The 27,329-nt window shown below is 42.1% G+C and overlaps 1 protein-coding gene across 3 annotated transcripts in view; it reads left to right on the top strand.

The window, feature by feature from the left end:
* The window catches only part of LOC135514702 (chemokine-like protein TAFA-5), a 159,274-nt gene extending 133,134 nt beyond the window's left edge, over positions 1-26,140 (top strand). For 2 of the 3 annotated variants that reach the window (XM_064938229.1, XM_064938231.1), the window contains exons 3-5: positions 8,218-8,345; positions 18,730-18,923; positions 24,319-26,140. In XM_064938229.1, coding sequence (XP_064794301.1) covers positions 8,218-8,345; positions 18,730-18,738 — 137 coding nt within the window. In that variant the 3' untranslated portion in view covers positions 18,739-18,923; positions 24,319-26,140. The remainder of the gene's footprint in view (positions 1-8,217; positions 8,346-18,729; positions 18,924-24,318) is intronic. The other variant, XM_064938230.1, reaches the window with a different exon arrangement.
* Positions 26,141-27,329: the final 1,189 nt, after the last annotated feature.

Below are 27,329 nucleotides of genomic sequence, written 5' to 3'. Positions count from 1 at the left end.
ACCAGGATGTTTGAAATTACAGTCTGAGCGGGCAGGGAGCTTATATTTGACAGACAGCTTTTTGAAAAGCCTATGTCAAGCACTTTGGATACGGTGAGCAGTGTTGCAGTGAAATCATCTCAAGCTAATTTGGTGATACACAAAGCAACATTGAAAATGCATCAATTCTCTCTCTCAATTTCTATTACATTTCAATTTAAGGGCTTTATTGGCATGGGAAGCATATGTTAACATTTCCAAAGCGAGTGAAGAGGATCATAAAACAAAAGTGAAATAACCCCCCCCCCAAAAAAAAAAAAAAAATGACAGGAAACATTACACAGAATGAAGACATTTCAAATGTCATATGTGCAAATAGTTAAAGTACAAAAGGGAAAATACATTTACAATGGTGTTTATTCTTCACTGGTTGCCCTTTTCTTGTGGTATACAGGTCACAAATATTGCTGCTGTGATAGCAGGCTGTGGTATTTCAAAATTGTATTTGTTTTCAAATTCTTTGTGAATCTGTGTAATCTGAGGGAAATATGTGTCTCTAATGTGGTCATTAATTTGGCAGGAGTTTAGGAAGTGCAGCTCACTTTCCACCTCATTTTGTGGGCAGTATGTACATAGCCTGTCTTCTCTTGAGAGCAAGGTGTGCCTAACACAACCTTTCTCAATAGCAAGGCTATGCTCACTGAGTTTTCCTTAAATGTGGGTCCGTTTGGGCCTGCCAATGTGTACTCTCTATTTATGGCCAAATAGCATTCTAGTTTGCTCTGTTTTTGTTAATTCTTTCCAATGTGTCAAGTAATTCTCTTTTTGTTTTCTCATTATTTGGTTGGGTCTAATTGTGTTGCTGTTCCTGGGCTCTGTGGGGTCTGTTTGTGTTTGTGAACAGAGCTCCAGGATCAGCTTGCTTAGGGGACTCTTCTCCAGGCTAATCTCTCTGTAGGTGATGGCTTAGTTATGGAAGGTTTGAAAATTGCTTCCTTTTAGGTTGTAGATTTTAACGGCTCCTTTCTGGTTTTTGGTATTGGCTTAATTCTGCTCTGCATGCACGGAGGATATTTTTGCAGAATTCTGCATGCAGAGTCTCAATTTGGTGTTTGTCCCATTTTGTGAAGTCTTGGTTTGTAAGCGGACCCCAAACCTAACAACCATAAAGGGCAATGGGTTCTATAACTGATTCAAGTATTTTTTGCCAGATCCTAATTGGTATGTCGAATTTTATGTTAGAAGCTTTGTGGAATTTAGCTGTGGCCCTGATGTTTAGGACGAGGTATGTATAGTTTTTTTGTGTAGTCTAGGTCAAAACGGTGTCTAGATGGAATTTATATATGTGGTCCTGACAACTGGACCTTTTTTTAGAAAACCATTATTTTTGTCAGGGCAAAGGTCTGACAGAATTTGTGCAAAAGATATAGGTGCTGCTGTAGGTCCTCCTTGGTTGGGGACAGAAGCACCAGATAATCCGCAAACAGTAGACATTTGACTTCAGATTCTACTAGAGTGAGGCCAGGTGCTGCAGTCTGTTCTAGTGCCCTCGCCAATTCGTTGATGTATATGTTGAAGAGCGTGAGGCTTAAGCTGCATCCCTGTCTCACCCCACGGCTCTGTGGAAAGAAATGTGTATGTTTTTTTGCCAATTTTAACCACAAACTTGTAGTTTGTGTACATGGATTTCATAATGTCGTATGTTTTTCCCCAAGCACCACTTTCCATCAATTTATATAGCAGATCCTTATGCCAATATGAGTCAAAAGCTTTTTTGAAATCATCAAAGCATGAGAAGACTGCCATTGTTTTGGTTTGTTTGTTTGCCAAAACAAATCAAATCAAATGTTATTGGTCACATACACATGGTTAGCAGATGTTAATGCGAGTGTCGTGAAATGCTTGTGCTTCTAGTTCCGCAGTAATATTTAACAGGTAATCTAACAAATTCGCAACGACTACCTTATACACAAAATGTAAGGGGATGGAATATGTATATGGATGCGTGATGACCGTGCATAGGCAATATGCAACAGATGGCATAAAATACAGTATATACATATGAGATAAGTAATGTAGAGTATGTAAACATTGTTAAAGTGGTATTATTTAAAGTGACTAGTGATACCTTTATTAAATCCATTTATTAAATGGCCAGTGATTTGAGTCTGTATGTTGGCAGCAGCCTCTCGGTGTTAGTGATGGCTGTTTAACAGTCTGATGGCCTTGAGATAGAAGCTGTTTTTCAGTCTCTCGCTCCCAGCTTTGATGCACCTGTACTGACCTCGCCTACTAGATGATAGTGGGGTGAACAGGCAGTGACCTTCCTGTGACATCGGGTGCTGTAGGCATCCTGGAGGGCAGGTACAGTACCTTGCGAAAGTATTCGGCCCCCTTGAACTTTGCGACCTTTTGCCACATTTCAGGCTTCAAACATAAAGATATAAAACTGTATTTTTTTGTGAAGAATCAACAACAAGTGGGACACAATCATGAAGTGGAACGACATTTATTGGATATTTCAAACTTTTTTAACAAATCAAAAACTGAAAAATTGGCCGTGCAAAGTTATTCCGCCCCGTTAAGTTAATACTTTGTAGCGCCACCTTTTGCTGCGATTACAGCTGTAAGTCGCTTGGGGTATGTCTCTATCAGTTTTGCACATCAAGAGACTGAAATTTTTTCCCATTCCTCCTTGCAAAACAGCTCGAGCTCAGTGAGGTTGGATGGAGAGCATTTGTGAACAGCAGTTTTCAGTTCTTTCCACAGATCCTCGATTGGATTCAGGTCTGGACTTTGACTTGGCCATTCTAACAATTTATTTTTGAACCATTCCATTGTAGATTTTGTTTTATGTTTTGGATCATTGTCTTGTTGGAAGACAAATCTCCGTCCCAGTCTCAGGTCTTTTGCAGACTCCATCAGGTTTTCTTCCAGAATGGTCCTGTATTTGGCTCCATCCATCTTCTCATCAATTTTAACCATCTTCCCTGTCCCTTTTGAAGAAAAGCAGGCCCAAACCATGATGCTGCCACCACCATGTTTGACAGTGGGGATGGTGTGGTCAGGGTGATGAGCTGTGTTGCTTTTACGCCAAACATAACGTTTTGCATTGTTGCCAAAAGTTCAATTTTGGTTTCATCTGACCAGAGCACCTTCTTCCACATGTTTGGTGTGTCTCCCAGGTGGCTTGTGGCAAACTTTAAACGACACTTTTTATGGATATCTTTAAGAAATGGCTTTCTTCTTGCCACTTCCATAAAGGCCAGATTTGTGCAATATACGACTGATTGTTGTCCCATGGACAGAGTCTCCCACCTCAGCTGTAGATCTCTGCAGTTCATCCAGAGTGATCATGGGCCTCTTGGCTGCATCTCTGATCAGTCTTCTCCTTGTATGAGCTGAAAGTTTAGAGGGACGGCCAGGTCTTGGTAGATTTACAGTGGTCTGATACTCCTTCCATTTCAATATTATCGCTTGCACAGTGCTCCTTGGGATGTTTAAAGCTTGGGAAATCTTTTTGTAGCCAAATCCGGCTTTAAACTTCTTCACAACAGTATCTCGGACCTGCCTGGTGTGTTCCTTGTTCTTCATGATGCTCTCTGCACTTTTAACGGACCTCTGAGACTATCACAGTGCAGGTGCATTTATACAGAGACTTGATTACACACAGGTGGATTGTATTTATCATCATTAGTCATTTAGGTCAACATTGGATCATTCAGAGATCCTCACTGAACTTCTGGAGAGAGTTTGCTGCACTGAAAGTAAAGGGGCTGAATAATTTTGCACGCCCAATTTTTCAGTTTTTGATTTGTTAAAAAGTTTGAAATATCCAATAAATGTCGTTCCACTTCATGGTTGTGTCCCACTTGTTGTTGATTCTTCACAAAAAAATACAGTTTTATATCTTTATGTTTGAAGCCTGAAATGTGGCAAAAGGTTGCAAAGTTCAAGGGGGCCGAATACTTTCGCAAGGCACTGTAGTTTGCCCCTGGTGAAGCATTGTTCAGACCACACTACCCTCTGGAGAGCCTTGCGTGTGAAGACGGTGCAGTTGCCTTTCCAGGCGGTGATACAGCCCGACAGGATGCTCTCATTGGGGTGATCAGTCCTTGGTTCCAAATATTGGGGAAGATGCCAGAGCTAAGGATGATGTTAAAGAGTTTAATTACAGCCAATTGGAATTTGTGGTATAGGATTTTGAGAATACCATCACTGAGGATACCATCAACACCACAGGCCATTTTGGGTTGAGGGTTTGTATTTTGTCTTGTAGTTCATTCAATGTAATTGAAGAATCCAGTGGGTTCTGGTAGTCTTTAATAGTTGATTCTAAGATTTATATTTGATCTTGTATATGTTTTTGCTGTTTTTTCTTTGTTATAGGCCAAAAAGATTGGAGAAGTGGTTTACCCATACATTTCCATTTTGGATAGATAACTCTTTATGTTGTTGTTTGTTTAGTGTCCTCCAATTTCCCCAGAAGCTGTTAGAGTCTATGGATTCTTCAATTATATTGAGCTGATTTCTGACGTGCTGTTCTTTCTTTTTCCGTAGTGTATTTCTGTACTGTTTTCGTCATTCACCATAGTGAAGGCGTAGCTCAGATTTTATGGGTGTCACGCCCTGACCTTGGAGATCCTTATTATTCTCTATGTTTTGTTAGGTCAGGGTGTGACTCGGGTGGGAAATTCTATGTTTTCTATTTCTTCGTTTTTGACCGAGTGTGGTTCCCAATCAGAGGCAGCTGTCTGTTGTTGTCTCTGATTGGGAGTCATACTTAGGCAGCCTGTTTTCTACCTGAGTTTGTGGGATCTTGTTTTCTGTTTAGTGCCCGACAGAACTGTGCACTTTCGTTTTTTGACTTTGTTATTTTGTTTGAGTGTTTTTTGGGAATAAATAATCATGAAAAGTTTCCACGTTGCGCTTTGGTCCACTCATTCTACCACCAACGAGAGCCGTTATAGAAAATCCCACCAAAAACGGACCAAGCAGCATGGCCAGGAGGAGTGGAGGACATCCTGGACCTGGGAGGAGGTAATGGCAGGGGACAAGTCCCTGCCATGGAAGCAGGCGGAGGCAGCAAGAGAGGAACGGCGACGATACGAGGAGTTAAGACAACGATGGAAGCCCCCAAAAATTGGGGGAGGCACACGGGGAGATTGGCGTAGTCAGTGTTTAGACCTGAGCCAACTCCACGTGCTTACCGTGGGGAGAGTGTGACCGGTCAGGCACTGTGTTATGCAGTGATGTGCACTGTGTCTCCAGTGCGCATTCACAGCCTGGTGCGCTCTGTGCCAGCTCCCGTAGTTGCCGTGCTAGAGTGAGCATTCAGCCAGGACGGATTGTGCCGGCTCAGCGCTCCTTGTCTCCGGTGCGTCTCTTCGGCCCAGGATATCCTGCGCCAGCTCTACGCACGGTATCCCCAGTTCACCAGCACAACTCAGTGCGGCCTGTGCCAGCTCCCCGCACTTGCCGTGCTACAGGGGCTATTCAGCCAGGACGCGTTGTGCCAGCTATACGCTGCAGACCTCCAGTGCGCCTCCACGGCCCTGTATATCCTGCGCCGGCTCTACGCAATATGTCTCCAGTGCGCCTTCATAGCCCAGTGTGTCCTGTGCCAGCTCTCCACATTCACCGAGATAAAGTGGGTATCCAGCCAGGACGCGTTGTGGCAGCTCCACGTACCAGGCTTCCACTATGGTCTCCTCAGTCCGGTGAGACCTGTTCCGGCTCCATGTATGAAGCATCCAGTGATGATCCATGGCCCGGAGCCTCCAGCGACGGTCCCCAGGCCGGAACCTGCAGCGACGGTCCCAGGCCGGAGCATTCAGCTACAATCTACGGTCCGGAGGCCTGTACCAGAGGTACGCCCCTGTACCAGAGGCGCCACCGAAGTGGGGAGAGCCTCAAGTGGAGCGGGGTCTGCGTCCCGCACCGGAGCCTCCACCGAGAGTAGATGCCCACCTGGACCCTCCCCTATAGGTTCACGTTTGCGGCTGGAGTCCGCACCTTTGGGGGGGGTTATCACGCCCTGACCTTGGAGATCCTTATTATTCTCTATGTTTGGTTAGATCGGGGTGTGACTCGTGTGGGAAATTCTATGTTTTCTATTTCTTTGTTTTTGGCCGAGTGTGGTTTCCAATCAGAGGCAGATGTCTATTGTTGTCTCTGATTGGGAGTCATAATTAGGCAGCCTGTTTTCCACCTGAGTTTGTGGGATCTTGTTTTCTGTTTAGTGTCTCTGCCTGACAGAACTGTGTTCTTTCATTTTTTGACTGTTATTTTGTTTGAGTGTTTTTTTGGAATAAATAATCATGAACAGTTTCCATGCTGCGCTTTGGTCCACTCATTCTACCACCAACGAGAGCCATTACAATGGGTCTCTATGTTTTTGGTTAGATAGGTTTCTCAATATCTTTCTTAGGTTTTTGCATTATTCCTCAAACCATTTGTCATTTTTGTTAATTTTCTTCGGTTTTCTGTTTTGAATTGTTTTGGTTTGATAGGGAAGCTGAGAGGCCAAATATGCTGCTTAGGTTTTTACTGCAACGTTTACAGTACACCTTCACTATTACAGTGGAACGTTTTGTCCAGGAAGTTGTCTAAAAGGGATTGAATTTGTTGTTGCCTTATAGTTTTTTGATAGGTTTCCTTCCATCTATAGGATTTCTTAAAATGATTCCGTTCCTTTGGCTTTGATGCCTCATGATTGAGTATTGCTCTGTTCAAGTAGACTGGGATTTTGCTGTGATGTGATGGAGGTGTCAGTGGTCTGACTGTGAATGCTTTGAGAGAGTCTGGGTTGAGGTCAGTGATAAAGTAGTCAACAGTGCTACTGACAGGAGATGAGCTATAGGTGTACCTACGATAGGGGTCCCCTCGAAGCCTACCATTGACTATGTACATACCCAGCGTGTGACAGAGCTGCAGGAGTTGTGACCCGTTTTTTGTTGGTTATGCTGTCGTAGTTATGCCTAGGGGGCATACGGGGGAGGGAATGCTGAAACAATCACACTCTCACACTCAACACTGGTTATTACCAGGTTATTAACACCAACACCAGGGTTCATTTATACCACTGAGTGTTAATTTAACACTTGAATCAACACTAACACTGGCCAATTTGCTGTGAATGGATCAAAAGATATGTTTCTTTCTTGCATATGGTTTATTACTAGATCTGAATATCATAGGTGTCATGACAGAATATGGCAATATAATTTGTTGCGACAATTCACCCTCTGTCGTTCATCTCCCATTGTTTCACACTCTCATTTGCAGATGGAAAATAAATCTCTCTCTCTCTCTGAAGGCTAGTTGAGGGTGCCATTTGTCTGAAGGCGTGCAGGTGTGGGAATACTGTGTCCTACTTTTTAAAATTAGACTTTTGCTTATGATGAGTCCCTATGCCAAAGAGCCTACCTCAAATACAAAACTCTGGGATTTAACAGCCAGTTTGGTTGTTTTCAGAAGAAGTGTTTATTATTAGTCCGTAATGTATCTGTTGATTCGTCCAGAGTCAAGCTGGATAAGGATAAGTATACTTTTCTGCCCTTGTACACGTTTCAGAAGTGCATCATCACAAACTCATCAAAAACTCAGACAACCCCAGACAAGGCTGATGTAGAAAAGCATCCATTTCTGTGGCTAATCAATGATACTATCTTGGATGTACAAATGTAGGATCTTAATTTGAGACAGTTTGCTAAAGCAGGAAAATAATCCTGCAGCAACAGGAAATTTTAATTATTTTGTGGATTATAATTTCTGGAGATTTTTGTAGGAGTAGATACATTTTTCAAGTCTGAAATTTTTATGTGGAAATTACAAACTTCAGGAGCCTTTTTTTAACCTCAAATACACTGCAGGAAGTTATCCTGCAACATGGTGATCAAATTAAGATCTACATCTGTAGGGTGAGCGAGTCTGGCGGATTTCAGTAAACTAGAATATTTGATAGTACTCTGGCTCTGTGTGCTAACTATTTGGTAGATCATGTACTCTTGCAATATATGCAGAAGGCAACTATTTTTAGTGCCTCAATCATTTGAGTTTAAAGAACCAAAATAACATCTGAAAATAATGTAAATACCTGCTTATTGTTTTAAACACTGAGAGTTGTGTGTTTTGACCCCTCCGAAATGAGGTTAACCATGTCTCTCTATTTCTCCCTTTCCATTCTCCTCTCTCCTTATCTCTTGCCATCTCTCTTCTCCCTCCCTCACTCCACAGCTAGTATCGTCCGGACCAAACAGTGGTGTGAGATGGTCCCATGTCTGGACGATGAGGGCTGTGACCTGTTAATCAATAAATCTGGATGGACTTGTACACAACCAGGAGGCAGAGTCAAAACCACTACGGTGAGTCTTATTTACACAATGTATATTCATTATCACTATGTTTAAAAGCACATAATGGGGGTCACTTCTTGGAATTAGAATTACCAGAATGTTAACTTGAATAGGAATGTCAATTGTAGTCATTCTAATTCCATCAACCACCAATGTGTAGCCTTACCCCAGTGTGAACCCTTTCTCAGTCACCCACTACACAACACCACAAGCCATGACTTGGCTCCCATGTCAGAGTTAGCTCCCGACAGTTGCACAGTTCCATCCCAGAGTTAGCTACACTAGCTGGCAGCACACAGCAGAATCCTCATATTAATGAATCCAACCTCAGCCAGGTACACCTAAGCAAGCGTACCTAAAACGCTTCTCCCCTCCCTCCTACTTCTCCCCAACAACACAGTGGTTTGTTTACCTGTTCATCGCTCCTAATTAGTTTGAATTAAGGTAAACTCTTAAAGCTAATGACTGGAGCGGATGGAGTCTTCACGGGCAGGTATTTTGGGAGAGAAAGCAACCTCTCTCCCTTGCTTCACTCACACACACACTAAACGACAACAGTAAAACACTGTTGAATGCACAATAAAATACCTTAAATATGTTTTACAGAATTAATGCTCTAGATTGCACTCCATTATGTGTAAAATGGTGAGAAATACAGTTGTTAACTGTAATTGGAAGCCTCCTGTCACGCCTTGACCTTAGTTATCTATGTCTTCTGTATTATTTTGGTCAGGTCAGGGTGTGACAAGGGTGGGTATGTGTGTTTTAGGATTGTCTAGGGGTTTTGTATATCTATGGGGTTTTGGTATGTCTAGGTAAATGTAGGTCTATTGTGGCCTGAATTGGTTCCCAATCAGAGGCAGCTGTTTGTCATTGTCTCTGATTGGGGATCCTATTTAGGTTGCCGTTTTCCATTTTTGGTTATGTGGGTTATTGTCTATGTGTAGTTGCCTGTCAGCACTCGGTTTATATAGCTTCACGTTTGTTTTGTTTAGTGTTTCTTCTTTATTAAAAGAAGTATGTATTCATATCACGCTGCGCCTTGGTCTCATCAATACGACGAATGTGACACCTCCTCTAAAAATTACTCTCACATACTGTATTTCTGTATAGTAATAGCTTTGCCTACTTTAGGTTTAAATGTTCAGTTTCGCACCAACCGCATGCTGTCAGGTGAGACGAATGAATATCAGCCAATTTTAGTTAAAAAAAATATATACTGTATCAGTCAAAAGTTTGGACACACCTACTCATTCAAGTGTTTATCTGTATTTTACTATTTTCTCCAAGAAGATAGTCAAATAAACCTTCCAACCAGGATTTCTGTAAATCACATTATGTTGGCTTTGCAGTGATGTGTAATTTCTATTGGAATCTAGCCAGTATTAAGGCATACAGCTACAATTTGTATTCACCCGCAACTTCTATTCATAATGACTGCCAGGGTTAAGAGGAAGCTACCTAGCCATTTAAACTGGAACAATCATTTCAGTAAAGGGTGCAAAAGTTCAATGATTGGATTAGTTTAGATACATTATTGTTATCATTGTGGAGCATAACATTTAATCAATCAATCACTCAATGTACAGTTGAAGTCGGAGGTTTACATAGGTTGGAGTCATTAAAACTCGCTCTTCAACCACTCCACAAATTTCTTGTTAACAAACTATAGTCGGTTAGGACATCCGCTTTGTGCATGACACAAGTCATTTTTCCAACAATTGTTTACAGACCGATTATTTCACTTATAACTCACTTTTATCACAATTCCAGTGGGTCAGAAGTTTACATGCACTAAGTTGACTGTGCCTTTACACAACTTGGAAAATTCCAGAAAATGATGTCATGGCTTTAGAAGCTTCTGATAGGCTAATTGCCATCATTTGAGTCAATTGGAGGTGTCCCTGTGGATGTATTTAAAGGCCTACCTTCAACCTCAGTGCCTCTTTGCTTGATATCATAGGAAAATCAAAAGAAATCAGCCAAGACACTCTAGTCCCAAACTGTTATGGACCTATATCCATTCTGCCCTGTCTTTCTAAAGTCTTCAAAAGCCAAGTTACTAAACAGATCTCTGGCCTCCCAGGTGGCGCAGTGGTCTAAGGCACTGCAGAGACTCTGGATTCGAGCCCAGGCTCTGTTGAAGCCGCCCGCGACCGGGAGGTCCATGGGGCCACGCACAATTGGCCTAGCGTCGTCCGGGTTAGGGAGGGTTTGGCCGGTAGGGATATCCTTGCTTGGTGAGCGGTGTTTCTTCTGACACATTGGTGCGGCTGGCTTCCGGGTTGGATGCGCACTATGGTAAGATGCAGTGCAGCTTGGTTGGGTTGTGTTTCGGAGGATGCAAGTCTCTCGACCTTTGTCTCTCCTGGGCCCGTACGGGAGTTGTAGCGATGAGACAGGACAGTAACTACTAACAATTGGATAGCATGAAATTGGGGAGAAAAAGGGGGTAAATAAATAATAATAAATAAATCACTGACCATTTCAAATCCCACCGCACCTTATCGCCCGTGTGAGCTGGTCACGGGTGCACCTCAGCCACGCTCAAGGTACTAAACGATATCATAACCTCCATCGTTAAAAGACAGTACAGTGCAGCCGTCTTCATTGACTCGTATTCTTATCGGCAGACTCAACAGGCTTGGTTTCTCAAATGACTGCCTCGCCTCGTTCACCAAGTACTTCTCAGTCAGAGTCGTGTGTTAAATCGGAGGGCATGTTGTCTGGACCTCTGGCAGTCTCTATGGGGGTACCACAGGGTTCAATTCCCGGGCCGACACTTTTCTCTGTATATATCACCAATGTTGCTCTTGCTACATGTGATTCCCTCATCCACCTCTTGCTCTTGCTGCATGTGATCCACCTCTACACAGAAGACACCATTCTGTATATATTTGGCCCTTCATTGGACACTGTGTTAACTAACCTCCAAACGATCTTCAATGCCATACAACACTCCTTCCGTGGCCTCCAACAATTCTTAAATGCTAGTAAAACCAATTGCATGCTTTTCAACCGTTCGCTGCCTGCACCCGCCCGTCCGACTACCATCACTACTCTGGACGGTTCTGATTTAGAATATGTGGACAACTACAAATACCGAGGTGTCTGGCTAGACTGTAAACTCTCCTTCCAGACTCATATTAAACATCTTCAATCCAAAATTAAATCTAGAATCGGCTTCTTATTTCGCAACAAAGCCTCCTTCACCTCGTAAAACGGACTATCCTACCGATCCTCGACTTCGGTGATGTCATTTACAAAATAGCTTCCAATACTCTACTCAGCAAACTGGATGCAGTCTATCACAGTGCCATCCGTTTGTCACCAAAGCCCCTTATACCACCCACCACTGTGACCTGTATGCTCTAGTGGGCTGGCCCTCACTACATATTCATCGCCAGACCCACTGGCTTCAGGTCATCTGTAAGTCTATGCTAGGTAAAGCTCTGCCTTATCTCAGCTCACTGGTCACATTAACAACACCCACCCATCACGCACTCTTGCAGGAATATCTTACTGGTCATCCCCAAAGCCAACACTTCCTTTGGCCGCCTTTCCTTCCAGTTCTCTGCTGCCAATGACTGGAACGAATTGCAAAAATCATTGAAGCTGGAGACATATTTCCCTCACTTACTTTAAACATCAGCTATCTGAGCAGCTAACCAATCGCTGCAGCTAGCCCATTGTCGCACTGTATTGCTTTATCTTGGCCAGGTCGCAGTTGTAAATGAGAACTTATTCTCACCTAGCTTACCTGGTTAAATAGTGGTGAAATACATTTTTTTTAAAGACCTCGGAAAAAGAATTGTAGACCTCCACAAGTCTGGTTCATCATTGGGAGCAATTTTCAAACGCATGAAGGTACCACGTTCACCTGTACAAGCAATAGTACGCAAGAATAAACCCAATTGGACCGCACAGCTGTCATACCGCTCAGGTGTGTTCCTTGTTTTTCATGATGCTCTCTGCGCTTTTAACGGGCCTCTGAGACTATCACAGTGCAGGTGCATTTATACGGAGACTTGATTACACACAGGTGAATTGTATTTATCATCATTAGTCATTTAGGTCAACATTGGATCATTCAGAGATCCTCACTGAACTTCTGGAGAGAGTTTGCTACACTGAAAGTAAAGGGGCTGAATAATTTTGCACGCCCAATTTTTCAGTTTTTGATTTGTTAAAAAAGTTTGAAATATCCAATAAATGTCGTTCCACTTCATGATTGTGTCCCACTTGTTGTTGATTGTTCACTAAAAAATACAGTTTTATATCTTTATGTTTGAAGCCTGAAATGTGGCAAAAGGTTGCAAAGTTCAATGGGGCCGAATACTTTCGCAAGGCACTGTATATTTAAAACATTTATTTGGTGTGAATTCTCATTTAGTTTTGAGTCAGTACCACAAAAACCTTTTGGTAGTAATTTCATTGACTTTGATTACAACCTACTATAAATATTTGACTTAAAAATGCCTAGGGGTTTACAGTGTACTGTACTTCTTGATCACAAAAAACCTTTTGACCTCAAGTGGTTGCATGGTATTGTTTTTTTGGGTCATTAACATATTTTGAGGCATGCCTTCTAAGAGGCTACTTTTGGTACACAAATGAGTGTGAGTACTGTACCAATTTAACTAATATGTGTTAATAGCTTTCAAACAACAAAATGTGTGTAGGGGACAGATTGGAGTGTCAATAAGCCTCAAACCTTCAATGGTTTAGTATTTGCTATGTTTTGCTCTGTAGACACTGCAAATTTGGAAGCCTTTGTTACGGCCTCTAGAAGTGTAAGTTATTCATACATATTTTATGTACAGTGTATATACACTACCGTTCAAATGTTTGGGGCAACTTAGAAATGTCCTTGTTTTTTAAAGAAAAGCATTCTGTACTCTTCACTGTTAATGTTGAGACTGGTGTTTTGCAGGTACTATTTGATGAAGCGCCCAGTTGAGGACTTGTGAGGCATCTGTTTCTTAAACTACACACTCTAATGTAGTTGTACTCTTGCTCAGTTGTGCACCGGGGCCTCCCACTCCTCTTTCTATTCTGGTTAGGGCCAGTTTGCTCTGTTCTGTGAAGAGCGTATGAGATCTTCAGTTTCTTGGCAATTTCTTGCATGAGTTAGCCTTAATTTCTCAGAACAAGAATAGACAGACGAGTTTCAGAAGAAATGTCTTTGTTGCTCCCCATTTTGAGCCTATAATCGAACCTACAAATGCTGATGCTCCAGATACTCAACTAGTCTAAAGAAGGCCAGTTTTATTGCCTCTTAAAATCAGCACAACAATTTTCAACTGTGCTAACATCATTGCAAAATAGTTTTCTAATGATCAATTAGCCTTTTAAAATGAGAAACTTGGATTAGCTAACACAACGTGCCATTTGAACACAGGAGTGATGGTTGCTGATAAGGGGCCTCTGTTTGCCTACATATGTGGATATTCCATTTAAAAAAATCAGCCTTTTCCAGCTACAATAGTCATTTACAACATTAACAATGTCAACACTGTATTTCTGATAAATTTGAGGTCATTTTAATGGACAAAAAAAATGTGTTTTATTTCCAAAAGCAATTACATTTCTAAGTTACCCCAAACTTTTGAACTGTAGTGTATACATACTGTATATATTTGATATGCTGTGATATGAAAAAACATTACCTAGCAGCCAACCTGCTTGCACCAATCCCATGCAGTTACAGTAAAATAGCTGGCATGTCTGCTGACAGTTTAATGCTGTAAATATACCGGCAAAAGTTTTACAGTGCACACACCCACCGTCGCTTCCCTCTCTCCCCGTGTCACAAACACTATCCTGCCTCCACTCATTGGTAATTTAATACTGTTCATTTGGGCACATTTGTTACGCAGCTGTCTCTCTCTCCCCAATTTGCCTCCCCACCCACCCTTCGTGAACTCTGACCAGCGTAGGCCTCATCATTAATTAATCTGTCATATTTAAATCATCAGCTGAGTCTAACTTGTTTACTCCTTCTCCTGAAGAGATGTGCCGAGTCACGCCAATGCCGTGACTCATATCCGTGTATCATTTTCAAAGAGTTAAATCCAATTGATTCAGTTCATTATCGAGTCTCTCTCTTACCCTATATCGCAAGTTGAGCCCCACAAACATCTTATAGCATTGTAGACTGTAGACATTAACACACAGAGAATTCCCGAGCTATACGCCTGCCTGCCTGCCTGCCTGCCTGCCTGCCTGCCTGCCTGTGACATGTACAGTCTGTGACATGTACAGTCTGTCTGTCTGTGACATGTACAGTCACTTTCCGAGGTGCTGGTTGTGAACATGGACAGACAAGGCACTGGGGCTTTTGACCAAGCTTACAGTACATAGTGACTCAATTCCATTCAATTCCAAAATCTATGACTTTTCTTCAAATCCCACCATCTCATTGATGCATCATTTTTGTTTGGTTTGATACTGGTGGCCTATTCTGATCCTTTCTGAGGCCAAGAGGCTTTTTGTGCTTCACAGTGTGTGTGGATGTTGATGGTTAATCCGAAATTCCAGTTCAGTTTGTCATCTGCAGAGCAGTTTGTCATCTGCAGAGCATAGAAAAATAGAACAAAATGGCTATGCCAATCACTCTCTCCCAGACTCTGCCCCTCTTCATGTAAATGTAGGGTAAAGTAACTTGTCCATCAGTGGACTAAATCAGGGTCACACAGAGTGATTATTGGTAGTCTTAAACAAATCTACTTTGACACAGAAGTATACACCTCGCACACATGGTTATGGGCTTAAAAAAATAAGAAATCTGTATTATGGCATATATAGAGTCACAGAAGTCTGAAATATAACAAAACTGTTTAACATAGACACCTGATTTTCAATGTTGTTTTTAACCATAAGACCTACCTATTCATGATGCAATGAAAGTCCAATTTAGCAATCACTAAGTACTGTACCTACCCCAATACCCCCACAGAGGATTTAAATGTGTATTTCTCACACACGGCAGCAGAGATAAACACGAATGTTTAACATGGTTAACTGCATTTCAGAGACATCTCTCTGATGGTGATATAATATTAGTTTCAGCAGTCATCCTTGATACCTTCTTTCAGCTAAATTTCTTTAAGCTAAATTGCTTATTGCTCTCTCTCTCTCTCTCTCTCATCATTGTCTCCTCCATTGTGCTGGCAGATAAAACAGAGAGAACTGCTTCACTCTTTCTCATCACAGGGAACAAATGCATGCTGGGTAAAATAAGTTCAAGGGAGAGAAGAATCACCTTAGGTTATATCTGACAATATTTCTTGACAATTTAATAGGATAAACAATTCAAAGGAGTTTATGAGAAGGTAAAGGAAGAGAGAGAGAGAGAGAGACAAGAAGAGAGAGAGAGAGAGAGACAAGAAGAGGTAAGAAAAAGCTTGAACCCATCAGTCTGACAGATATAATTTTTTCAAATTGGAGCACATCAGGTAGTGGCCATTGTCTTTCATGGTTCTGGACCCTTTTACCTTTGTGAGAAGGCTGAGGTTTTCAAGAGAACATTTCATCTTGGCAGGAAGTGATAAATTCTCCTGGCAGAAATCTTATTTGAGAACACCATGCAGTGGTTCTTGAGGTGAATACAACAAAGCAGTATACAGTATATCCAAGCCATGTGCATCAATGTTTACACTTCCTCAGCTAAAAGCTATCCCTCAAAGCTTTACCAAAACATTCACTTGTTATCCAACTAATTCCTCAAAGATTTGTTCAGACTTTAATTTTCATTTAGAACAAACATTGAGTCAAAAAATTGAGAATGAGGCTTGTCTCAATTGAACCTTCTGATTCAGTGAAAACGATTTAACACACACACACACACACACACACACACACACACACACACACACACACACACACACACACACACACACACACACACACACACACACACACACACACACACACACACACACACACACGTCTATAACTGCCACAGTGCATTGTGTGTGGACCCCAGGAAGAGTAGCTGCTGCATGTGCATTAGCTAATGCGGATCCTAATAAACTAAAACACACACACACACACACACACACACTGATTGTACCATGCATAGAGGGGTAGCCTCTTAAGTGGCAGTTGATGAATTTAATCAGTGAATCCATTAGCTCGCTCCTGATTGGGGTATTTAACTACATAATAGAGAGTGGTGTCGGTGGCATCCACTGAGAGAAAGCCTGTGATTATGCACCACACTGTAATCAGGGCTGTTTCACAGCAGCAGACGTGGTGTGGAGAGGTTGCTAATCAAGGAAGTGAAGGACTCAGTGTGTTAAGACTGAGAAAATTGTGAGGAAAGGATGATCCCACAGTGTTTTTTTTTTACCCCAATTACATGATATCTAATTGGTAGTTACAGTCTTGTCCCATTGCTGTTACTCCTGTCCGGACTCCGAAGAGGCAAAGATCGAGAGCCATGCATCCTCCGAAACACAACCCTGCCAAGCCACACTGCTTCTTGACACACTGCTCAATGCTGGGCCAATTGTGCGCCGACTCATGGGTCTCCCAGTTGCGGCCAGCCCAAGATCGAACCCGGATCTGTTGTGATGCCTCAAGCACTGTGACGCAGTGTCTTAGACCGCTGCACCACTCGGGAGGCCTGATCCCACAGTCTGGGGGTGTTACCTCTTAGTGTTCTTCTTGTGTGTGTGTGTGTGTGTGTGTGTGTGTGTGTGTGTGTGTGTGTGTGTGTGTGTGTGTGTGTGTGTGTGTGTGTGTGTGTGTGTGTGTGTGTGTGTGTGTGTGTGTGTGCGTGTGTGTGCGTGTGTGTGCGTGTGTGTGTGTGCGTGTGTGTGCGTGTGTGTGTGTGTGTGTAGTAGTAGTAGTAAATAAGGAAAACAGTTGTGACATTTCGCCGGACCTCACAAGGAAAATATATTTTTTAGGCTTAGGAGTTAGGGTTACAATGAGGGTTAGAATTAGAATCAGGGTTAGGGGTTAGATTTAGGAGTTAGGTAGCATTTTGGGGTTAAGGTGAGGTTAAGGGTTATGATTAGGTTCAGGTTTAGAGGTTAGGGAAAATATAATTTTGAATGGGAATACATTTTTTGGTTTATATTCGCACACACTACCCTCTTAGGGAAAAAAAAACGTGTTCTCTTTTTTCGAAGAGTGTATTTCTACTGTATGACTGTGTTGAACAGAGTGTGTAACGCATCCCTTGGATTTGGATCATCCGCAGTCCCAGTCCTAGCTAACTCATTAGAGGCTGTATAGAACTGCAGGCTGTGTATACTGTAAGGATTCCCGGCGGTGTGGTGCTGGTAGTGCAGGGTTTGATACGATACGGCCTGCCTTGCCTTGCTGTGTAATTGATCCCTTTGGGCCCGGCTGGTACGACAGAACACACACACACATGGCTGGCATGCCGTGCAGGACACATCCAGTTGAGGCTTTAACAGAATCACTGCAGAGAGGACAGATGCTCCGGCTGCCATGCAAACAGGCTCAGCCGCTGCAAACCATTAGCCACCACCGCCATGCCTCCCTCCCTAGTCCGAGACTGCATGAAGGAGCCGTGCACGCTGCAAACCATTAGCCACCACCGCCATGCCTCCCTCCCTAGTCCGAGACTGCATGGAGGAGCCGTGCACGCTGCAAACCATTAGCCACCACCGCCATGCCTCCCTCCCTAGTCCGAGACTGCATGGAGGAGCCGTGCACGCTGCAAACCATTAGCCACCACCGCCATGCCTCCCTCCCTAGTCCGAGACTGCATGGAGGAGCCGTGCACGCTGCAAACCATTAGCCACCACCGCCATGCCTCCCTCCCTAGTCCGAGACTGCATGGAGGAGCCGTGCACGCTGCAAACCATTAGCCACCACCGCCATGCCTCCCTCCCTAGTCCGAGACTGCATGGAGGAGCCGTGCACGCTGCAAACCATTAGCCACCACCGCCATGCCTCCCTCCCTAGTCCGAGACTGCATGGAGGAGCCGTGCACGCTGCAAACCATTAGCCACCACCGCCATGCCTCCCTCCCTAGTCCGAGACTGCATGGAGGAGCCGAGCACGCTGCAAACCTTTAGCCACCACCGCCATGCCTCCCTCCCTAGTCCGAGACTGCATGGAGGAGCCGTGCACGCTTCAAACCATTAGCTAGAAAGAGGCACATACTCTCACGCACACACACATCACCTTCATTTTGAAAAGTATTTTATGGTTTGGAAGACTTGTAGAGAGATCTCACATAGATTGTTTTGTTACCGTATTCTTCTTTACGGAAGCTGCACAGTAGGCTTTTGACCTGTGGGGCATATTGCTCTAATTATTTTGGTCAATTGTGTTAACACTCTGGTTTGAAAACTACTAAATGACTCCTTCCCTCCTCCCTTTCTCCCTCCCCTCTGTAATTTCCCTCCAGGCTCTATGACGTGACTGGAGTCCCTGTGGGTCCTCCATTCCGCTGACAGTACCATGGCGGAGTAGAGCATTGATGACCATGACAGACAGCCTCAGACCATACCACCAACCACCACCACCACCACTGGTCCATTACTACAGACATGAACAACCTACACAACCAACTCTAAACCACGGTGGGCATTATCCACAGAGGTACAGAATGAATCCATCAACACAGGAATCAGCATCAAAGCATAACGGGAAAACAAACATCTAACCTAACAAATGTTATTTTTATGATTCTGGCAGAATAATAGTATTGCAGCATGATGTTGACAAGTGTGCACTAAGATACACTGGTAATAATATAATATTACATATTAGTGTTGCAATTCGATTTCTATGGAAGTGTAGAAACTGCACGCCTTGAGCTCAAGGGCCCCCAGAGTCCGTTTTGCAACAACAAAAAATCCATGTGGGTCCTGTGGGTCCTGTGTGGCTCAGTCGGTAGAGCATGGCGCTTGCAACGCCAAGCGTCGTGGGTTCTATTCCCACTGGGGCCACCCATATGCAAAAGTAGTGGCCCCAGCCGACTTGTAAGTCGCTTTGGACAAAAGCGTCTGCTAAATGGGATATATATATATATATGTGTATAGCATTAGGAAGAGCCATTGAGTTCTGTACCATTATATTGACATGTCTTATATGTTGTTTTTAAATTGTTACACCCCGAGCCTTGTATCCACACAGAGGAATGAACGAGACACCACACACACACACACACACACACACACACACACACACACACACACACACACACACACACACACACACACACAAACACACACGCGCGCACACACACACACACAGTATACGGCCAGAACCATATACAATGGTCTAGATACTGCCAGTATGTCTTGGTGAAACAGACACGTCTCTGAGTAAATCTTACTCATCTTGTCATGAAAATGAATGAAGCCCGTTGTAAAGCAAGACGGTGCTTTTTCACAATGTTATCTATAAAGTACAAACTGTACAGTCGATAGTCTCGGTTTATGTTTTCTTTATGTTTACTCTGTTGATTCAGCCATCCTATATGTATCTCAGATAGTACTGTATGTCTAGGTTCAGACTAATTGTAGTTACGTGGGCTGAAAACCCTTAAAGACATAAACAATTAGGTGGTGAGTGAGATGATACTGTATAGAATAGCAGAAATACTTACTATGCGACCTACACTCAGGTATAAAGGTTTAGATTTGTTCCTAAAGTAGAACAACCATTTGTGATTGGAGTGGTACCCTCCTTTGTACTTTTAGATTAGAGTTGCCATCCATGACTGTATTTGTTAGTGACAGAGACGTGGTTGTTGAATTAGTTTGTTTTCATTCCTGTGGCTTTCAGGAAATGAGTTCTTCGGTGTATATTATCATTAAAATTAATACATTACATGTCTCATAAGGCCTTATTTTGAGACCTACCTTTACCCTAACACAGTGGCCTGAAACTCATATATTACTGTCCACATCAGACCTTGCAAGTAAGTTTGCGAAGTTCCAAGATTCATATTCCAAAATCATAGTTGAGGGATTTCCTTTTTTTTCCCAGGAATTTTCTGGAAAACCTAGGAAATGTACAAGAATTTTGCAATCCTACCTTCAAGTCACATTATGCTGGCTTGCAAAGTGATTTGTAATTCCTATTGGAATCCAGCCAACATTAGGATATCCAAGTTTGAATTTTTATTCATCTGCAACCTGCATTCATAATGACAGTCAGGGTTAGAAACAGTGTGAGGAGACTACCTACAGTGCCTTCAGAAAGTATTCACGGCCCTTGACTTATTTCACATTTTGTTGTTTTACAGCCTGAATTCAAAATGTATTAAATCATTTTTTTCCACTCACCCATCTACGCACAATACCCCATAATGACAAAGTAAAAATATGTTTTTAAATTTTTTTTGCAAATGTATTGATAATGAAATGCAGAAATATCTCATTTACATAAGTATTCACACCCCTGAGTCAAAACTTTGTAGAAGCACCTTTGCGTGCCTTTTTACAAACAGGATGCATGTTTTGGAATTTTTTAATTCTCTACCGTCTTTCATCTTTCCACTCTGTCAGTTACGTAATTAGTGTTGATCCCATCCTCAGTTTTCTCCTAACACAACCATTACACTCTATAACTTTTTTAAAGTCACCATTGTCCCTATGCTGAAATTCCTGATCGGTTTCCTTCCTCTCTGGCAACTGAGTTTAGAAGGACTGTCTGTTTTTCTTTCTTCATTTTTAGCCATTTACCAATAGGAGCTCTTCTTTGCGAGGCATTGGAAAACCTCCCTAGTCTTTGTGGTTGAATCTGTGTTTTAAATTCACTGCTTGACTGAGTGACCTAACAGATTATTGTATGTGTGGGGTACAGAGATGAGGCAGTCATTCAAAAATCATGTTAAGTGCTATTATTGCACACAGAGTGAATCCATGCAAATTAGTATTACTTGTTACGCACACTTTTACCCCTGAACATATTTTGGATTGCCAAAACAAAGAAGTCGAATACAAAGAGGTTGAATACTTACTGACTCAAATTCATATTTTCATTAATACATTTGTAAGAATTTCCAAAAACTTAATACCACTTTGACATTATGGGGTATTGTGTGTAGGCCAGTGACAATTGAATCCATTTTAAACTCAGTTTGTGAAACAACAAAATGCAGAAAAGGTCAAAGGCTATGAATACTTTCTGAATGCACTGCAAGCCATTTTAAACTTGAGCAACCATTTCAGTAACAAATGCAAAAAATTAAACAAACGTATTGGTTTAGTTTAGAAAAATACATGTTATTTATCGTTGTGTAGCACAAGATGAATCAATCAATGCATGTACATGGAAAAAGACAGATATTAAAAACCTTTTTTCATCCATCTGCATTAGAGCATGCAGGAAAGTAATGAAAACAATGTACCCCTTTTTTGAGAGTGAAAGTGTGATGATTGTACCTTTTATATTTAAAATATGTACCCTAAAACAACATTTCCCAAAGTTGGTCATGGTGGAATTAAAGTGAACATACTGTACACAAACAGACATTTTGATCTCTGGTGACCTAATGTGCTGTACACTGTGTGATGTGTATTTACACTGGGCTTAAAACAGCGTTAGTTTATTTGATGTGTAGAGGAAATGTAATATGAAAGAGCTGATTAAGATAACAGCACCGATAGCTTTGAACTTTCTTCTCCTGAGAGAACATGGGGAGTGTCTGGGGAATATCAAACACACACGTCTAACATAAAGATCCCCAATCAGCCCTGGTAGCATTTGATCACATCTTCCTCATGCACTGATTCTACTAGTCCTACTTTCTCTGTTATCAATCTAAATCATACTAACGTGTCTAGCCTACAGTACCTCACCTCAATCATTTGATCACATCTTCCTCAGACACTTTAATATAGGCCTAGTTACACGCTCTGTCACTTATCAATCTAAATCATATTATCCCTTTATTACTATTAGAGAGAGAGAGAGAGAGACAGAGAGAGAGAGACAGAGAGAGAGAGAGACAGAGAGAGAGAGAGAGAGAGACAGAGAGAGAGAGAGACAGAGAGAGAGAGAGAGAGAGACAGAGAGAGAGAGACAGAGACAGAGAGAGAGACAGAGAGAGAGAGAGAGAGAGAGACAGAGAGAGAGAGAGAGAGAGAGAGAGAGACAGAGAGAGAGAGAGAGAGAGAGAGAGAGATGGCCTCAAGCCATATCTTATTACCGTAAGTTGATTTTCTTATTCAGGAGAATACTGATTGCTATTGATTGATTTGTTCTATGTCCCTGTAGCAGCACAGTAGTTCACGCCATTTGAATTTACCCGAAGTTCTGTCGCGTCCTAAAAACCTTTGTGCCGTGAAAATGCTTGTGCTATTGTCAATAACGTGACATCTCATTGATGCTCTTGTTTTGTGTCACCCTGAAAGTTGTGCGGCTAAAGCAGAATATTTTTTGGGGGCCAGCAGGATTGCTTTTAGTTTTCTCCTAAGCATCAGAAATCTGTTACTGGAGATACAGTACTCTGATTCAGAGGAGTTGTGTTAAATGTGGAAGACACATTTCAGTTGAAGGAATTCAGTTGTCCTACTGACTAGGTATCACCCCTTTCCCTTTACCCAGTATAAGATTAAGAAATTACATATTTTCTATGTAAACCTATTCAATAATCATGCTATACATTAATAGCCAGTTTCCATTTTTATAGAATTTGTGTGCAAGATTTACAGTATTATATTTTACCATGGCCAGTGTGAGAGAGAAATTGTAGTGGGAGTGGAGGGAAAGGGAAACCAACACAGACAGAGTCTCACTGCCTGCAGTCTACTTAAAGTCATTTGCATTCAAATTCTCCTGAGATATCACAGACACACCACTGCCACTACTGTACCATGTTTTCTCCATTAGCCTATGTTGAATGAATGGATGGATTAATTAATTAACGAAAGAACGAACAAGCTAACAAATGAATGAACCAACAAACAAACAAATGAATGCTTCATTTCCATGTCACACACCACTTTTGTTGTCTATTCCATGCACTCTGTTACTGTAATTCAGTCTCAGTGTAAACTTTATTTTACCACTAGAGGGCAGCGTGACTGTCACTGCCATAATGACGCGGCAACAGTACAAAACCTCTAATGGCGCTTAATTGCCAGGTTGGCTGGTGCTGCACTGGGCGTATTAGTGGGAGACATGTCCCTCTTCTTAGCCCGGATACTCTTGGGTCATTCCCTCCATACCTTCTCCTCTGAGTACACTACACTGTGACATTATCCTATTAAATGACACAGGTTCATTTAGTTGCTGATTGCTCCATTCCTGTTGTTTTTATCCCCGGATTTCACCTGCCCCCTTTCATGGCAATTTGCACTCTGTGTAATTGTCAAGAGTTCATTGTTATAAATTAAGCAGCCCCGGCAATCTTGGAAAGCATCAATGCCTTTATCAAGTTGGCTGGAGACCACACATAGGCCAGATGGCGTGCCGACCAACTATACTTTTTTTTCTCTCTCCAGATTTCTTCTGTGAGGCTGATTAATTGTTTTACAGTTCTGCACTGTGAGACTTGTTTTGTTGCTATGGTTTAATGCCCCAGCAGAATTCACAATATTTGAATCCCAGAACATACTGCTGTTGACAATGATTAGTATGGGACTGTCCAATTTCTTCATAACTTCATTTCAGAGCTGTAGACGTTTGAATAAGTTCCACATACAGTATCTATTATGGGAATAATGGGAGCGAAAGTAATGGGAGTAAAATATACAACGTTCATTTAGGGACAGTCATTGCGGAGTAGGTAGCTGTGGACCCTAATAACGAGTCCAAGGTATTCTTCACCCCCTTCAATGTCAACATTGAGATTTGGCATTCGTTAATCTAAACCTAGATCTGTCTGTGGTTATGGCCTGGGCAACTTCTACCACAAGCATTGATTTATTTAGCATGTTTTGAAGTTTTAGCAACTTAGCATTGTCTAAGGATTGTCTGTGATTAGCTTGCATTGATTATCCTGTACTCTGACAGAACTTGTGTTCTCATTGATCTGCAGGTCTCTTAAACACAGTCAACGGCAGCCAATACTGGAGTGTTTGAGGGCACTTGAAGTCGAGAGCGAGGTCTCATCTTTGACTCTGGAGAAGCTTTTTCATTTTTCCTGTGCCCTGACTCCTGGCTCCACCCCTCTGCGGCTCCGACCAACCAATCACCATCTGCTGTAGATAACCCACTGTCTGTCATTGGATCAACATGTCCCGTCTGCCCCCTTCTATTAGCGTCCGTCTGCTTTGTAAATGAGCAGAACCCTCTAGTGCCGTGGAGGTCCGGTTTCCGTCAGCGCCTTGTCCAGAGAGGCAGCGAGTGGTATCTATGGAGCCATTGAGATCGACTACTTGCACTGTTCAGCTACTGTCTGTTCAGTGGACAGAGGACTCCCACTTACTTCAACCATACCTGCTTCTGTTAGACTGCAATGGGACAGAGAGACGTATTCCAAAGAACAGGATTATTGTAAACCTGGCCCAAGGCGTTCTGATGTGTCTGATCTAGCGGCAGACTATGGACTGGACCAAACGATGGACTGGATTTATCCAGACTATGGACCAGACTGGACCAGATGACATGCTCACTGCTCGCCCTGTGCTCTGCTGTGAATAGGCCTTCTGCTGGAGTACACCTTTGGCGCTCTCCATATTTTTATAGACCAAAGAGGAAAAAAAGAACAGTTTATTGTAAGACGAGATGGACCAGATTAGGAAAGAGAAATGGATACTTGTTTTTTCTCGCGACACAACGACGACTGCCCTCATAGCTGTAGATGTTGGGCTTTATGTCATTCTGAACATAGACTATAGAGTCTAGTGGGACACGAATACAATCAAAGGAGTTACCTTTAAAAACTTTGCGGACGTTTTTTTTCTCTGACTAAACCCACCACTGTATTTTGAAACTGGAGATATAGGTAAACATACATCTATGTATTAAAGAAAAATCTGATTTGCATTTTTCAAAAGCTACAAATTGGGACACATTGGAATAAGCATGGTTGGTAAAAACGGTAAAAGAGCAAAACGACTGATCATTATTGAGGCTAAAAGAGAACATTGAATCTGTCATTTCTGATTTGAGGCTGGCGGGTGGTGGAAAGACACATTTCATGAAATGTATTTTGAAAGGCCTAAAACGTATATATTTAACAGTTTTATATGTTGTACCTTTGTAGAGAACCTTATTCGACATGAATAACGTGGTCACAAAATGGCAGCCATAGAACGTGAAAAACAAGCTCTCTAACGCTGGTTTGTCCTGCTCTCTTTCTGTTCTCATGACAAGTAAGCTTCTCCCCTCTCACACCTCTAATCTCCCAAACTATCAATCACAGATAAAAGAAGAAAAAAATGCTCTTGAGTTATGTTTAAATATTTAATGGTCATGTTTTACAGATGCCTGTGAGAGTGTCTTGCAGTGTACGGTTTTAATGTGGTTAACAACTCTGACACAGCATAAACAATCTGACTGAACCCTCAATGCAACTGATTGAATTTCAGGCCTGAGAGTCACTATCTATCAAAAATTGAACTCATCACAGACAGAGATTTTGTCACTTTAGTCAATGAGCAGCCTTTGGATCCTGCTGATTGCTGCGGTATTGCATTGTAAAAGGCGTGGATTACTTACTCATTTCTCTATAATGTCTAGTTTATTTCTTTGTGCTTTTGTGTCTGTCGCACAATGCTGACCTCCAGTCCTGAGAGACGAAGATGATGATGACACGCGAAGAAGGGAGGCATTGTGGGAAAAGTTTTAGAATCATTTACATGAGACACTTTTTTTATCATGAAATATTTTAAGAATAAAGGAAATACATGAAAGAACCATCACTTGCTAATATAGACACTTTGGTATTCAAAGTCATCCAATTTATTCAAGGAAGTCAGGTGTATCATACCTCATTTTGTATTACGTTTATTTAACCATCCTGTCCTATATGCCAAAAACTGACAGCCAGAAATACTTGTTTATTTTCTTCTACACCATCTACTTTAAAAAGTGTCTAATTGTCCACATGTAAGTTCCTCATACATATCTAATAGGTACACACCTGATATACATAAGTAAACCAAATCAAATGATTTATTGACAGTCTCAATGGGATTTGATTATACTAACATATGCATATGAATGTATTGATACAGAGTTGATTAAGGCATTTGCTCAGACAGTTAGGACAGAAATGATAGTTTGGCTGACTCTATATGTTTAAGCTGCTGGCTGTATGTATTATGGCGGAATGGATTCCATAATTATACAACAATATACTGTACAAATGCAGAGTAGTACACCTGGTCGATATTTCATGAACTGCACGATTACGATGTTGAAGAACTTGCAAAGGGTTACCCTGCAACAGGCTACGGATCTAATGCTAGTGAAAACACATAAAAAGAGATGATATCAGTCCTTTGGACAGCACCATATAACCAGATTCCTGCTACATTAGGTGGTACTGTCCAAGGTCCTGGTTTTCAGCCAGGGGCTCAGATTCCATGAAAGACACAAATTCAAATGTCGTTTTGTTAGGCTCTGAGTGAAGGCCTATACCTTCCAGATGAACCTCCAACCTGTTCAGATCCAGATGCTGAACTTCTCTTATCCACACTTGGCTCCTCTGCTCTTCAGTCCGACTGACTGACTTTCATTGACTTACTGACCGGGACCAGTCTGACTAGCCGGCTGGCTGGATGACTGACGTTCCTTCCTAATCCTGACTGACTGGATCATCCTGCTCCACCAACACCAGCTGGAGACTAAGACAGCTGTTGTTGACAGAGAAGTTTTCATAGGATGCAAATGAGAAGTGAGTTTCCTGAAAGGAGCCGTGTGTTTTTCATTTGTGTTTGTGTGTGTTTGTGTACGTGTGTGTGTGTACGTGTACGTGTGTGATGTGCGTGTCTAGCCTGCGATTGTCAAGACAGTTGTAAAATATTTAATTACATCTGATTGAATTTCAATAATCTCTCCCGTATCCTGGAGGTTCGGTGTGATGTTCGGAGGAATCGTGTC

Source organism: Oncorhynchus masou, chromosome 26, assembly GCF_036934945.1.
Source record: "Oncorhynchus masou masou isolate Uvic2021 chromosome 26, UVic_Omas_1.1, whole genome shotgun sequence".
NCBI classification, from domain to species: Eukaryota; Metazoa; Chordata; class Actinopteri; order Salmoniformes; family Salmonidae; genus Oncorhynchus; species Oncorhynchus masou.
The sequence above is the reverse complement of the archived record's forward strand: the minus strand, read 5'-3'. Positions and strand labels throughout refer to the sequence as shown.